Below are 15,537 nucleotides of genomic sequence, written 5' to 3'. Positions count from 1 at the left end.
CTTATTCATGAGTCTTTTACGACTGCCTTTAATTGTTGCTACCGTAAACATATTGCACTTAAATTAAAGTGTGTCATTTATTCAGTGTTTAAAGGGATTTTTCACCCAAAAAATTGTATTACCCCATGATTTACTCACCCTCAAGCCATCCTAGGTTTGTTTGACATTCTTCTTTCAGATGAATACAATTCAAGAGTTGTTTTAAAAAAAATGTCCTGGCTAAAGTGCATCCATCCATCATACAAGATATCCACCAGTGGCGATTCCTTTAAGAGCTCGGCTTCGCTTATAATGTCACCAAATTAATGTTCAAATATGTACTATTGTATTATCATTTTATTAACTAAAAATGTGTTAGAAAAAGTTCATCTCAAAGACAAGTTCGTTCAGAATCAGTTACATATAGCAGGTCGGCTGACTCGATTTCCTTCTCATACATTCCCGCAGCGTCACAGTGCATTTCCCTATTGAAGCCCAGTGTCCATTGACTTCAATGGGGCTGCTTTGAACGTCATTTTTCAGCACTTCGAAACTAGACAGTCATTGGATAAACGCTGCGATTATGTCCCGCCCACGGACGCTCAGCGTCTTTATGGGGAGTGGGCTGGTCCGGACTCCGAGCTTCTGCGTGATGATTGGAGGGTCTGTCGAAAGACTGCATCTCCTTTTGACTGACAGCGATTCTGTACTATAAGGAATCACTGAAGCTATTCACGCTCAGTCCCATCGCGGATTTCTCAAGTTCAGTCGAAATAAAAACTGCTGCAACCAATTTCTTTGATATTTGCTTGGCGAAATTGCTTGATTTTCATCATACATTTCACACAATTATACACCACATTCCTTGTTTCAGTTTTAGTTACATTTTTTTTTTAGATCGTTCATTCATTCCTTCATTCATTCATTCAATCATATGACGTTAGTAGGCTAGGCTAGGGTCGTGGGTGAAACTGCGCACGATGGCAGACTGTGCTAATATTGTCGACCTGATTTTGGCGAAGCCATTTGAAAGTGTTCCTTACGAGAAAGAAACTTAAATTCTCATTAGTGGCAAAAATTGGAGCTACATCTGCAGGCGTAGAAAGGAGCTTCTCCTGTTTAAAGCGACACCCGAAACACAATGGGCCAAGGCGGTTTAAGCACCCTAGCTCTGCTTGCCATTGAGAGGACACTGGTCAAGTCACTTGAAAAGACTCCTAGTTGGTACGACAGGCTCACAGACCATTTTCTTGAAAAGGAATGTAGGGCAGAATTTACTTTTAAATAAATAGACAATTTTATGATGTAGGCCGAAAATTAGCTTCCCCTCTCTGACAGACCAGTAGCCCCCACTGATATCCACACGTCTCTGGGGGGTTAATAAAGGCCTTCTAAGGCAAGTAGATGGATTTAAAGGTGCCCTAGAATAAAAAATTTAATGGATCTTTCCATAGTGAAATAATAAGAGTTCAGTACATTGACATCACGTCTCAAACACCATTGCCTCCTACTTCTTTAAAAAAAATCTCATGCATGAAAAACACCACAGAAATATAAGTGATTCTCAACATAACGGTAAATGTGACGCAATCATTTATATGCACGCCCCCAACATTTGCATCTGTCCAAACATGTTCATTGTCAGGCGGAACCGACGGAGCCGAATCATCGGGACTGCAGATAAACAAGCGACACTCAAGGATAGTGAAAACAGCAGCTCTCATGGACACAAATGTCATGTTCCAGGCTGTGCAGGGGACGTGAGGACTTTTCATACCCTTCACACAGAAAAAAATGTCAACAGTCTTGGTTGATGTTTATTATAATTAGATACTGCAACAATTTAATTCAAAATCGTCTGTTTGCTCGGCCCATTTCACCGTGGACACTTTTCTAACCTGGGACAATATCAAGCAAGCTTCACTCGGCGTCTTAAACTGGAGAAAGAGGGGGCAATTACAACTATATTCCTGCAAGCAGTAAATAGTGATTTAATCACTTATTGGCTGTTTAAAGTTTCGTAGAGAGACCGCATTGTCTAGATAACGCAAGATGCTAGTACAGTAACAATAGGAAACACCAAGTACCATGTATAACCAAAACACGGATAGTATGCTGGTTTTAGTTTTGTCGGAGGGAAAGAAGAGCGTTCGTGCTTGCAATTGCCAGATTTCAGTAATTTAAATCCCCCAATCAGAGCTTTTCTGTTAAAAGGGCACATATACTATCCGGTGTTTTACCTAAACGTGTACAATCTGGCAACCATATGCACTCTTGCGCGCAGTGCGGATGATCTAAAAGCACCAATATACAAGTAAGCTGCGTTTGATCAATCTCCATTTAAGATGTTCTGCTTAAAGTGTCATTCAGTCGGTCTGTGTTCTGTCAGGACGGTCAGGACTCACGAGCCGCTTCGCTGAACAGCTGAACTGCTGTGAGCGGCTGAAATAAGCCAATCAGAACAGAGCTCAACATTAATATTCATGACTCTTCCAAATAATGCAAAAACAGAGCATTACATCCTAGGGGCAGTTTATAGGGTTGTAAATGGACCTGTAAAACTGTATCTGGACAATTTGTGCCCTTAAATAAGCCACATACCCTCTATGTAGATATCAGAGAAATATTTAACATATTGTTTCAAATCATTTTAGGGCACATTTAAGGCTTTCATTCACTGCCATTATAAAGCTTGAATTAGCAAGGACATTTTTTAACTCTGACTGAATTTGTCCGAAAGAAGAATGTAATATACACCTAGGATGGCTCAGTCATGGGGTATTGTCATTTCTGGGTGAAACTAACCCTTTAAATAGTACTGTCGTGCCTGGGCCAGTAAAAAACCACCACCTGGAACACCATAGAAATCTCATAGAAAGCGCTAAAACCATTCAGAAGATGTTACAAACCTCGTAGTAATGCCCTGGCAGCCACCAAGAACACTTTAGCAACACAAATGCAATTCTGAACATTTTAGAAGCCAATTTTAACAATGCCTCAGCAGCTATCAACAACATCCTTGCATCGTGGTGGTAACTTTTGCATGTGCAAGCTGTATTTATTGATATTTTGAGGAGAACTCTGGTTACCATGGGGAACTTTTTTATCAGGCTATCCAACAGCTCTATGTGTCTGTCTCTCCTTTGGAAATATTTCTTGTCTTCAGTCACAGCCAGCATCCTCCTCTTCAATCCTGTCTCTAGTGTACCATTTTCAGGTTTTTATATAACTGGACTATTCCTCTCCCTCACTTTTTCTGTCAGACCTGTTTTCCATGGCTCCTCAGAATAGCTTTTCTCCGACATGGCCTCCAGTCGTGGGCTCCAAAAGTCTCAACATTCTTCTGTTTGGCAATTTTGTAAATTAATAAACCTATTTTTCATTACAAATTGGATCGTTCTCAAGTCATGCTGGATAATACAAAGAACATCTTGTGCTTCAGTGGAAAAACGGAAATTTGTACACATGAATTTACATGATCAATAGCCAATACTTTTTTTTGTTCCTTTTTCTTTCTTTTTTTTCTTTCTTTTTTTAGAGCAAAAGGTCTCAGTTCTTCAAATGCTGTGAAAACTAGTCTGGAAACAAAATAAGTATTAATAAAAACTTGATTTCCTTAAATGCAAATAAATGTGTCTGTATGTTGCTCCCAATAAAATATTGTTTCCCTACAAAAAAATGTATGCAATGAAAACAAGTAATTTGGCAGTCATTTTGTAAAGAAAAAGTACGCACCTGCGCGCACACATACTTAAACAGGCATGCTTATGGACTAGGGGTGTAAAGATATATCGTTAAGAGATAAATCACAATATAAAAATGTGACGATATGTATTGTTGTGGGAAATGATATGATTTGCAATATAGAGTTGTTTTATCCAAGGCTCAACTTGCTGTAGTACGCCTATTTACAAGTTATAATTTACCCAAACACAAATTTACAAATGTACCACAAATGTAAATTCTGTTGTCATGTACTCACCATCATGCCGTTTTCCATCTAACTACAGGAAACCTGAGGGATTTCTGTCCCTCCATTTAAAGTCTAAACGTTAAAAAAAAAATCATAAAGCCATCGTAAAAATAACTCATGGAGTGTCTAATCCATATCCATGTCTTCTGAAGAGACACGAATGATGGCTTATGATGAACAGATTTACAAAGACACATACTGTAGTAAATACTGACGTTCAAATGACTGCGTGACGCGCAAACACAACATGAGAGAGAGTAAATGCAGAATTCAAATTCTTGGATGATCTAAACATTTGCAGTTTGAGAGAGGTCATTTTGACACGCTTTCTTGCGATTACATCGATCATCTGATGTGCACGCGCTGCCGGAATGGCACTCTTTAAAATGAAAGCGAAACATCATTTAAATCACCAGACCACATTTAGTTTTAGCAGTATGATTTTTCAAAGCCTTTTATATGGTTTATTTTTATATTTATAGTTCATTAATAGCAGGAGAGGCAGGAAACTATGAGCACTGGGAGAGAATGCTGCCTGTATTGGAAGCGGGAGTAAAGCGTGAGGGGGAAAAATTAAAATTTTCAGTGATTATTGCATTAAATGACTATATATAATGCTGAATATAATGTATAATGATGCAATGAGAGAATATTTGTGGGTTCTAATAATAATACTCGTGGGATACATATCGTGTTGTGAGTTCAGCATCATGATATATATCGAACCGTGACACGAGTGTATCATTACACCCCTATTATAGACTAAACACGTAATGCTTAAATGCATGCTGTCAATCTCACATATTCACTGATAATGTCAAAACTGGTGACTGAAATGGCGGGAGTATTCAAACAATATTTTCAAACAATATTTTCAAACAACGTATTCAGTACTTCCGAAGAATTTAGACATGACTACAGCACGAGACATCACAATATTCTAGTCTCCTCTGTCGTTGTTGTTTAAAAAATAATAATTCTGCATTGCGACTCGATAGGGTGCTTATTTAGAGAGCGAGATGATGCACCTTCATTTTTCCTGCGTCTGTTTTGAAAGCCTTAGTCCCATTACAAACTTCCTGCAAAAAGGTTTTGCTGTTCTTCTGGGGACATTTGCAGAAACTTTATCCTCACACGGACCTGCAGAAAGGTTTTTAGAGAGCTGGAGTGTGTTTGCGTGAGAGGTCACGTCAGGTAGCTCTTAATTTGGTTACGTTTGTTTGAATTTCCTGTGCAGGACTCTGGATTTCATTCCTGCAATATCACATTTTCCTTTGTTTGTAGAGCACTTATTTAACCTTATCTCTCTTTTCTGTCTTTGTTTCCCCCGCTTTTGCTTTCGCAAAGAACATTACGAAACACCAAACATTAGTTTTCAATTATTTTTTCTCCTTTTGTTTTGGTCAGGTGGAGATATTTTACGCCCGTCTCGACATTTACGATTGCTCTGCCAAATGGTTGATGAATGGAAAACAAACAAACGTCACGTTAACTGTGAATGATTATGATGGATTATAAGCACAGATACTAAAAATCGGCACTCTTGAGATTTGTTGTTAGAGGCTGGATAGTTTTGCGTTCATTTAGATGATTTACTAAAGGTTTGCATGTCAAGAAATGTCACAGACGTTATAAAGCACATTATTTATTTTGAAATATACACAGTTCAATCTAGAAAGGCAGTTATAGACCTGTAAAAGAACTTGTTTGTTTTTGTCACAAGTGTGATCTCTCTTTCTTGCTCTCTTCCCCACAGCTTTTAAGTCGGAAGGACAAGGCCACGTTTGAGAGGCTGGAGTATCTTATGTCTAAAGAAGACAACTATAAACGCTTGAGAGATTATATCAGCAGCCAGAGCATGACGTCCTGCATCCCGTATCTGGGTATTTTTTTCTTTGCTCTCTCTTTTGAACACACGCAAACATAACCTTGTGGGGAGGTTCTTTTCCTATCTGTCATTTGCAGTAATATAATGCAGTTATAAATACAGCATCATCATACACCTCATGTCTTGGAGACATTGAGAAATTTGAATTAATTTAGATTTTTATTAAATGATCCCATTTAAAACCATTTATTCTCATTTAGATAGTCTCAAAGGTGTATGGATGCCTCGTGGATTTCTACCAAACAGCCAGATTGAAGAATCGAGCGTGTTTAATTGTTCGTGTGATTATTATTATATTAGAGCTGTCAAAATTGATACGTTGACATATGATCAATTAAATGTGTAATTAATTTTTCTTAATTGTGCAAAATGATTGGCAGGCAGAGAAAACATAGGCTCCTTTAAAAAAAAAAAAAAAATGTATTGCCGTTTTAAAGAAGAGAAAAGCGTGAGTGAGATGAGTATAAAGCGCAGTGAGTTGTGTCTTTCTTTATACACACATTATACACACATTGCCATCCCAAGAAATGAACAAAACTCAATGATTGCATTTTTGCTTAAGTTAGTGAATATAAGTTAAAGTAATATCTAAAAAAAAAAATAATTAAAAATGTGAATCAGTCTACGTAGTGGTGGACGAAATACAAAAATCAAGTAAGTAAAACTACTTTTTAAAACAATTAAAATATTACTCCACTAAAAATATAAAGTACTCCTTTTCAGTTTTACTCGAGTAAAACAAAAGAACTTGATTTCTAATGTACTCCAATATTAAAAGTAAGTACTGATTGACAAAATGTTTTTTGTAATTTTATATTTATGGGTGGGTTGCTGGGTCTGACATCATTATGAATTGTCGAGTAGCCAGCAATGGTCAGTATAAAAGATTAGTGGATACATATGTATTGATCTGCGAGTAAGAAAATGAACGCTTCATTTTACTACAGAAACTACATACACTATCATGTAGGTTACTAATAGGCTACTTCATGTGAAGTATTCGGTGAAAATAATGGAGAAAAAAAAAAATTACATATTATTTAAAAAAAACTAAATGTGTTTTGACAAGGAATGAAAGTGTGAGAGCTCCGTTCCATTTCATTTGGCTGGCCCTGGCCCACTTGGACGCCCTGGCCCGCTATTTATTTATTTATTTATTTATATATAGCGGGCCAGGGCTATTTATATTTATGCTAAGTTAAAAGTCTGCACCATTGTCCTGTCTTTGTAGTGTAAAGACTTTAGTGGAAATTTCATCCCTACAAGGTTATCAAAACATGTTCACTCATGCACTTACATGCTCCATTACATGCATTTATGTTGCTCAGTGCCATACTTATAGTGCTCTTATATAAGACTGGCATCATTATTAGCAGTTATGCCCTACGTGTTGGAGTTACATCATCATCTGAACACTGTCCCAGTCCTGCTTTATTCAGGGCGTTTAGACCTCAGATTGGCAATGGGAGACGCTGCTGAGCCATTAGCCACACATGCATCAGTTAAAGCTAAAACCTTTTACCCCTTTTTCAGTGTTTTTCTTTTACTTGTCTTCTTTCTTTTCTTTTTCTTTTTTTTTTTTACTGGCAGCACAAACTGTGTTTTGAGCGGATTGGAAAACATTTAATTTGAGTGACTTGAAAAATGTGTGTTTGACTCTTTACTTGACTTTCATCAAATTCTTCGCAGACAAGTGTGATTGCTTATATCTTTTTGGCAGAGTTCTCATTGCTATGCTTCATTATGAAAAGTGAGGAAAGAGTAAATCAGAGCCGGTGTGCTGTCATGGTGTGAGAGATATTCACAAGCTCTGATCGCTCTGTCCTTTGCTCTGCCTCTCTCCAATATGTTTTATCATGTGTTGACATTCAACTGACTTGTGACAAAGGATGGGTGGAAAAAAATATGCTCTGTAGTTCACTCAGCCAATGTTTATGGATTGACAACTGTATTTACATAGCCTGACGTGGTCATACTCAATTCTAGTCAGAATCTGCTCCATTGGGCTGTGATTATGGGGCGTTTCAACCGAACCAGGAAAGACATCAATTGGATAGACCTACAACCAATCAGAGCAACGAAGCGACGCATAACGCTAGTTGTCAAATGTCAACAGAACTCAACTGCACTGTGTTGGCAAGTCTGCGTATTTTTTTAAACAAATTGTTTTATTCGTTCCATCATAGATCGGAAATATTATTTTTCAGGAAACGGGCAGACTTGAATAAATGGCAACACAGTAGTAAACAATACATGATAAAAATTAATTGCAACACAAAAATGTATTATTAATCCAAAGTTTGTACATTTATAAATAGGCTAAAACATCTTAATTTGATAGTGTGTTGTGTGACTGTCTACAGTAAGATTACTCGTTGCTCAAACACAGCGTGAAAATAAAGAAATTATAGGGATAAATTTGACCCCCTGGCGCTTATAGGTATAAATGCCGTTCCTTTAATCTGGTTTTATCTAACCACATTACAAATCGATTATTTTAAGGATTTAATTTAAGGGTTAATGGATTTTTGGGTTAAGGGTAAAAAAATGTGTTTGTATTTCCACCACCATATAATGAAAGTCAATAGGGTCCAATGTTGTTTTGGACACCGCTGACTTTCTTTGAATGGTCAAAACAAAAATCAGACATTTCTCAAAATATCTTAACAAGTTCTGCTGAGGAACAAAAGTCATACAGGTTCGGAATGATACGAGGAGTAAATTATGGTAGATTTTTTGTTTTTGAGTAAACTGTCCCATAACTGAACTTTAAATGAACAGAACCAGGCCTGACTGAATTGTGTGCTTGCATGTGTGTGCCCTGGTGTGTTTGGTACGGGGCTGGAGGACTCACAAGCTCTTTGGCAGGCAGAGAGGAAAATACTGTGCTCTTTTACAACATGAGGTCTAAACTGCATTAAAAGAACTGCCAGTCTTTGAGTTGAGTTCTTTGAGCTTGCTCAAAGAAAAGATAAAGGGGTTAGATGCCGAAAACTGGATGATCTCTTGTGTTCTCAGACCTGGCCGCACACTCTTCCTTTTGACCCACTGGATGTTCTTTCACCCTGTCCATCTGTTCTGCTTACCGATTAAGTGCCTTTTCCATAGACGTCTGCAGAACCTGCCTGCCACCTGACAGCGATGTCATTTAGGGGTGGGCATTATGACAGAAATCTTGGATAACCGTTATTTTATGTTACGGTGACTGCATACTGCAGGGTAGCTTTTATTGTTGGGAACTCATCTCATAAAAGTGTAATACCATATATTACAAGATCATATAAAAATTATAATAATGCCTATTTTGTTGGATTTTTTTTTGCCTTTTTTTTTTGTTTGTGCTTTTTTGTGCTTTTCCAGAACAGTGAACAGTGTAAGTGCACTAAAACACAAAGAAGAAACCGATGAGCTAAAGAAAGAAAAGACTGAGGAAATAATCAACTTCTTTTTGTAAGATACATTTATTTATATAAACTAGGACTGTAAAGGGTCTAGTTTTATTTGCGTACACTCACAAAAACAAAACTAGCTTTCGTCAAATAAAAAACTGATAAAAACAGGGTGCACATTACAAAAATGAACCAAAACTCATAGTATATTTGCCTCACAGTCATGAGCAATGTCTACTTTTAAATGAACCAATTAAAATCGAAAACAAATATTCTCTGATTATGTAATCTGTATGAAACGTCCATTTCTCTCGAGGTTTGGCATCTCTCTAATGTAAAAAAGTACTACCAATGTTACATATAATATTCTTTCTGAACCCCGAAACTCAAACACGCACCCCGTCCCCCACCCCTTTCCCCATCTAGTTACATACACCGAAGAGGCATAAGATTATGACCACATTCTTAACATTTTGTTGGTCCCCTCTTTGCTTCTAAAACAGCCCTGACCTGTTGAGGCATGGACTCCTTTAGACCCCTGAAGGTGTGCTGTGGTATCTAGCACCAGTATGTTAGCAGCAGATCCTTTAAGTCCTGTAAATTGCGAGGTTGGGTCTCCATTGATCCGACTTTTTTGTTCAGCACATCCCCACAGATGCTCGATTTGATTGAGATCCAAGAGTTGCAGTTTTGGAGATTCTCTGACCCAGTCGTCTAGCCATCACAATTTGGCCCTTGTCAAAACCTTACACATGCAAAATGTTCCTGCTTCTAACACATAACATTTGAGGACAAAATGTTCACTTGATGCTTAATATGTCCCACCCAATAACAGATGCCGTGATGAAGAGAGAATCTGTGTTATTCACATCCCCTGTTAGTGGTCATAATGTTATGCCTGATCGGTGTACATATGCTGAGGTGGACAGTAGTGGAGTATTTTTACTTTATATTCAAGTAGGTACATTTTTCAAGCATATACTTTATCAGTGTTTTTCTTTTACTTCACTACATTCCAAAGCATAATATATAATGTTTTTAGTACACTACATTTAATAAATATACTTTTTTTTTTTTTTTACCTTTAACTATTAATTACATTAAACATATAGTACTTTCTTACTTGTACTCAAGTAACATTTTAATTACTTTTGTTTGAGTAAAAGTATACAGCACTAAATGTTTAATGTAATTAAGTATTAAATTATATTTAATATGAAACGCAGTGCAGTAAAAATGACAATATTATAATTTGGAATGTTGTGAATTAAAAGTTTTTCAAAGAAGAACACTGATAAAGAACATATACTTGAAAAATAAAATTACTTGGAAAGTAAAAATACTCCACTACTGTCTGCCTCTGTACATATGGCATCTAATATATAATACTTGTCATATTGTAACTAATTTGTTAGTTTCCTCGTTTATTAAAGGGTTAGTTCACCCAAAAATTAAATTGATGTCATTAATGACTCAACCTAATGTCGTTCCACACCAGTAAGACCTCCGTTCATCTTCAGAACACAGTTTAAGACATTTTATATTTAGTCCAACAGCGTACATAAGTGTATGCACACTATACTGTCCATGTCCAGAAAGGGAATAAAAACATCATCAAAGTAGTTCATATGTGACATCAGGTAGTTCATTAAATAATGATTCGGATCGCAATGTCACGTGATTTGAGCAGTTTGACACGCGATCCGAATCATGATTCAATATGCTTATTCATAACTGTTTAAATCTTTGTTTGCAGATTGTAAACAAACACAGAAGAGAAGACAAACCGGAATAAAGTTGTAGTTTTTTGGACCAAAATGTATTTTCGATGCTTCAAGAGATTCTAATGAACTAACTGATGTCACATATGGACATCACACACTTTGATGATGTTTTTATTCCCTTTCTGGACATGGACAGTATAGTGTGCATACACTTTTATTGAAGTAACAGAAAAGCTCTCGGACTAAATATAAAATATGTTAAACTGTGTTCTGAAGATGAATGGAGGTCATACGGGTGTGGAACGACATTAGGGTCATTAATGACATTAATTTCATTTTTGGGTGAACTAACCCTTTAATTTAGCCTGGATGCCAGCCGAACTTAGCCCCGCCCACAAAATGTTTAGGTTGGGCAATTCAGTCTGGCCTTGCTCCATAGAGGAGTAATTATCCCCGAACAGAAACTGTTCAGACCAATGAAATCATCAGGGCGGGCTTTAGACGATGATGGACAGATGATCAACAGTAACGTAATAATGCACGTCATCAAAGGGGCTTGGATTATATTTGTTCGAATCCTAAACGGAGAGCTTGTTTGTATATGCATCACCTTCACAATTTCTCTCAGAAATGATGATCATGTTGGGTAAGTACTCTGTGTATCATTAAATTCTTTTATTTTTTTACAACACTGGCAAAGATTGTGTATTCCAGCCTGATTTCCAAGTTTTTACAACAAAACGCGCCAACTACTAGCCCTAATAGCTTCTCGGGGGGTTCTCCGGGGAAAAAATGGCGTTTGGGGGGTAAAATGTTTGCTATTTTGGCAAGATTGCCTGCTAAAATTCGCACTCATGGGTCTATATATCACATAATAGTCGCTTTAACCCGCGGACATAGAAAACAACCCGCGGAAAAAACGCGGACTTGGCAACACAGTGCAGTTGAGCTCTGTTGACATTTGACAATGCGTCGCTTCGTTGCTCTGATTGGTTGTAGGTCTATCCAATTGAGGTCTTTCCTGGTTCGGTTGAAACACGCCCCATAATCACAGCCCAATGGAGCAGTTTCAGACTCATATTCTGACTAGAATTGAGTATGACCACGTCAGGCTACCTTTAATTAGCTCTACACCTGTCTGTCATGCGATTACTAACAGCAACCAAGTGTGATGCATATGTTTATTTAATTATTATTATTTTTTTGTTATGAAGATTCATTTGTCGTCTTCAGTTGTGAGAAGCTGGCGAAGGGCGTTTTCACATTTGTGTAGAATGTGAAGCTGAAGCCAGAGCTGGATGTGTCACAGGATCTAGTGAAGGTGCCTGGATTGTGATAGTGATTTTGTGCAGTCCTGGCAAAGTATGCCAAATCATAAGACTTGCATCTTGCATCATGCGTCTTCCACAACCTAGCACTCAGAACTGGGTTGAAAGATGTGTTGTCCCATGCAAATGATGTCTAATCTTCAGAACTCTTTTATTGAGTCTGGTGCTAAATCTACACAGACTATGTATATAAGCGACCCTAACTCATTGTCGGTGAATTTTCCCTTTGGTCTTTTCACTTCTGCTTTGGCAATCAGAGTCAGTGATTTGTGGTGTGTTATGAAAGCACTCAGGTGGGGGGTGGGCTCTGAGCACATCCAGACGGCTTCATCACAGTCTGAATGTGAGAAACTGTCTGGAAGGCTTTTGAGAGGAAGATGAGGTAAAGGATTGGGTTAGTGTCCAAATGGTTTGTGTGTTTTGTTATAACAGGATTTCCCTACTGAAAACATTGGATCAGATTGAAGCTTCCAGATGGGTGCACATAGGGGTGTGTGTGCATGCTTGGACTGAGTCTGTGAATATTCACTGATCTAAACCATTGTCTTGACTCGTGTGTGTGTGTGTGTGTGTGTGTGTGTGTGTGTGTGTGTGTGTGTGTGTGTGTGTGTGTGTGTGTGTGTGTGTGGTGTGCTTTTAAGATGAAAATTTACTTTGTTTTGCATGTAGGGGACCCTCATTATTCTACCATGTTAGTGGCTAGTAGCCTCTGCAAATAGAGGCTATTTTGAGCCTTGTTAGTTGTATTAACTAGCGATTTAATTTCACTTACCCTTTGCCCCCATAGACAAGTGCTATAAGCGAATCTGTTTTTAGAGATAAAACTCTTTACATTCGATTTTCATGAAAACGCATTCCACAGAACGATCTACTCGGTAACCATCTGTTAATTACCCCTAGGGTCATTTCTCACCAGAGTTATCCTTTAAGAGCAAAGACGTTTTGGTCCTCATTTAAGTAAACGTGTGTGTGTGTGTGTGTGTGTGTGTGTGTGTGTGTGTGTGTGTGTGTGTGTGTGTGTGTGTGTGTGTGTGTGTGTGTGTGTGTGTGTGTGTGTGTGTGTGTGTGTGTGTGTTTGTAATATGACTTTACTGGTTAAACGGTTGTAAAATCTTTCCAGTGGAGCTGACAGGTGCTCAGTTTTCCCACTGGCCATTAGACAACCACAATACACACACACATAAGTTTTATGGGGACTTTCCATTTTTATACTGTACAACCTGTATTCTATCCTTCTGTCCTACCCATCACAGAAAACTTTTTGCATTTACCACACACACACACACACACACACACACACACACACACACACACACACACACACACACACACACACACACACACACACACACACACACAATACCAGCACCCCCTGCAAAGACACTGTCTGGAATTCCCATCAACCCACATACAGTTTACATAGGGTCAGATGATTGGGTATTTTAATAAATGGATCACTACTGTACTGTGATTACTGTAATGGTATGCTTTCATAATAATCTTACCCAAAATGCAATTCTGTACAATTTTAGTTGTAAAATTGTGAATCGGTAAGACTGACAATTACTGTAAAAAATTTGTTGGTTTAACTTAAAAAAGTAAGCAACCTGGTGGCCTTAATGTTAAGTTCATTGAAATTTAAATTTGAGTTAATACAATGAAAGAAATTGGTTTAATAAAAAGAAACTCAAAATATTATTTTATCTGAACAACATAAATATTTTTTGGGGATAAATCATGATCATTTGTTTCATGATTTATAAAGAATTTTTGTTTCATGGTTTATAAAGAATGTCAAAGAATGTTTCAATGCATTATTACAAATAAAACAACTACGCAATATGCTAACAAGATCTTTTAATACTATTTGAATAAAGGATGATGTCAATTCTCAGAAATGTATTAACTCAAATTTTTAATTTCAATGAACTCAAACTTTTAAGGCAACCAGGTGACTTACTTTTTAAATATTTTTTTTTTTTGTTTCTGTGAAACAACTAATCTAAATGAAATAAGTATTATGTAATTGTATTATAATAAATCTCATCAATGTAATTTAATTTGATAAGTGATATTTTAATATTCTTTATACATTATTATAGGTGTCATTAATATTTTGAATTAGCAGTTTTCATTGTAATGTGTTTATGGTTTTGTTTAATTGTTTTAATTTGTAATCATTTTTATTTATTTATTTATTTATTTATTTATTTATTTATTTTTCAATTACTCATTTTAGTGATTCAACTTGAACTTATTTCAGTTGGCAAGATGAAATTTCTTAATTTTCATTTTTATATTTTATTTCTGCTTTTTTAAAACAAGTAATTTTTTATATTTTTTGTCAACTATTATAACCCTGAATATTGATCAAAATGAATCATGATTTCAGATAACATGCATTTAGTAAAGTTCAAATGAATAGTAAAAAGTAAAATTTAGTAAAAAACTCAGTTCAAATATTTACTCATGACCTCTTCTTATCCAGATGATTTCCAGAGTGTTGAATTCTGGGACACGTGACTTGCTCTGCATGACTTTTCTGAAGCTAACCGCACGTGACATTTAACACTTTCACGGTTGGTGATTTTAGTGGCCATCTTAGAAAAACTTTTACAAGACAACGACCAAAAAATGGTTTGCATTCTGATGAAGACTGCACTTTTTGTCTAAGTGTGAGTATTTACTCTTGTGTGCCGTGCAGGAGAGTGTGAAAGTCTGTGATCAGTGTCCCGTGGGGAGATGCATGCTGGGAAACAGACGGAAGCTCTTTAGAACGTGTTTGAGTGAAGGCCGCTCACAGAACTTCAGCTTCCAGTGTCTTTCTCTCCTTTTGGAGTGCGTGTGTGTCTGTGTTCTCCCGATAGAATTTGATGCTTGGCTGTAAGCGATCGAGGACGTTTTGAAAGATAGTCCCGCTGGGGAAACCGGGAACAGGGAGGCATAACTTTTTTGAAATACACTTTTGTGGAGCTGTAACCTAAGCACTTTATATGGAAGGAATGTCTTGCTCTTTTGTCTCCATCTCTCTCTCTCTCCCTCCCTCTGGATCCCTTTCTTTCTTTCTTTCTCTCGGTCTCGGTCTCTCTCCTCCATTCGTGACTGAACAGCAGAAATGTGTTTTTCATTGTCTCTATGTGCTGTAGTCCTCCCATTTTCTCATGTCTGCATACTTTTGACATGAAATCTGTTTCATTCAGTCTCAAACACTTCCACACACACAGACACACACACACACACTGCTCATATTGCAGAA

General features: G+C 37.2%; 1 protein-coding gene across 2 annotated transcripts in view; it reads left to right on the top strand.

The window, feature by feature from the left end:
- The window catches only part of ralgps2 (Ral GEF with PH domain and SH3 binding motif 2), a 163,221-nt gene that overhangs the window by 90,204 nt on the left and 57,480 nt on the right, over positions 1–15,537 (top strand). For both annotated transcript variants that reach the window (XM_067417208.1, XM_067417207.1), the window contains exon 9: positions 5,709–5,835. In XM_067417208.1, the coding sequence (XP_067273309.1) occupies positions 5,709–5,835 (127 nt within the window). The remainder of the gene's footprint in view (positions 1–5,708; positions 5,836–15,537) is intronic.

This window comes from Pseudorasbora parva, chromosome 15 (assembly GCF_024679245.1).
Source record: "Pseudorasbora parva isolate DD20220531a chromosome 15, ASM2467924v1, whole genome shotgun sequence".
NCBI lineage: Eukaryota > Metazoa > Chordata > Actinopteri > Cypriniformes > Gobionidae > Pseudorasbora > Pseudorasbora parva.
This window is presented reverse-complemented; position numbering and strand designations above follow the sequence as displayed.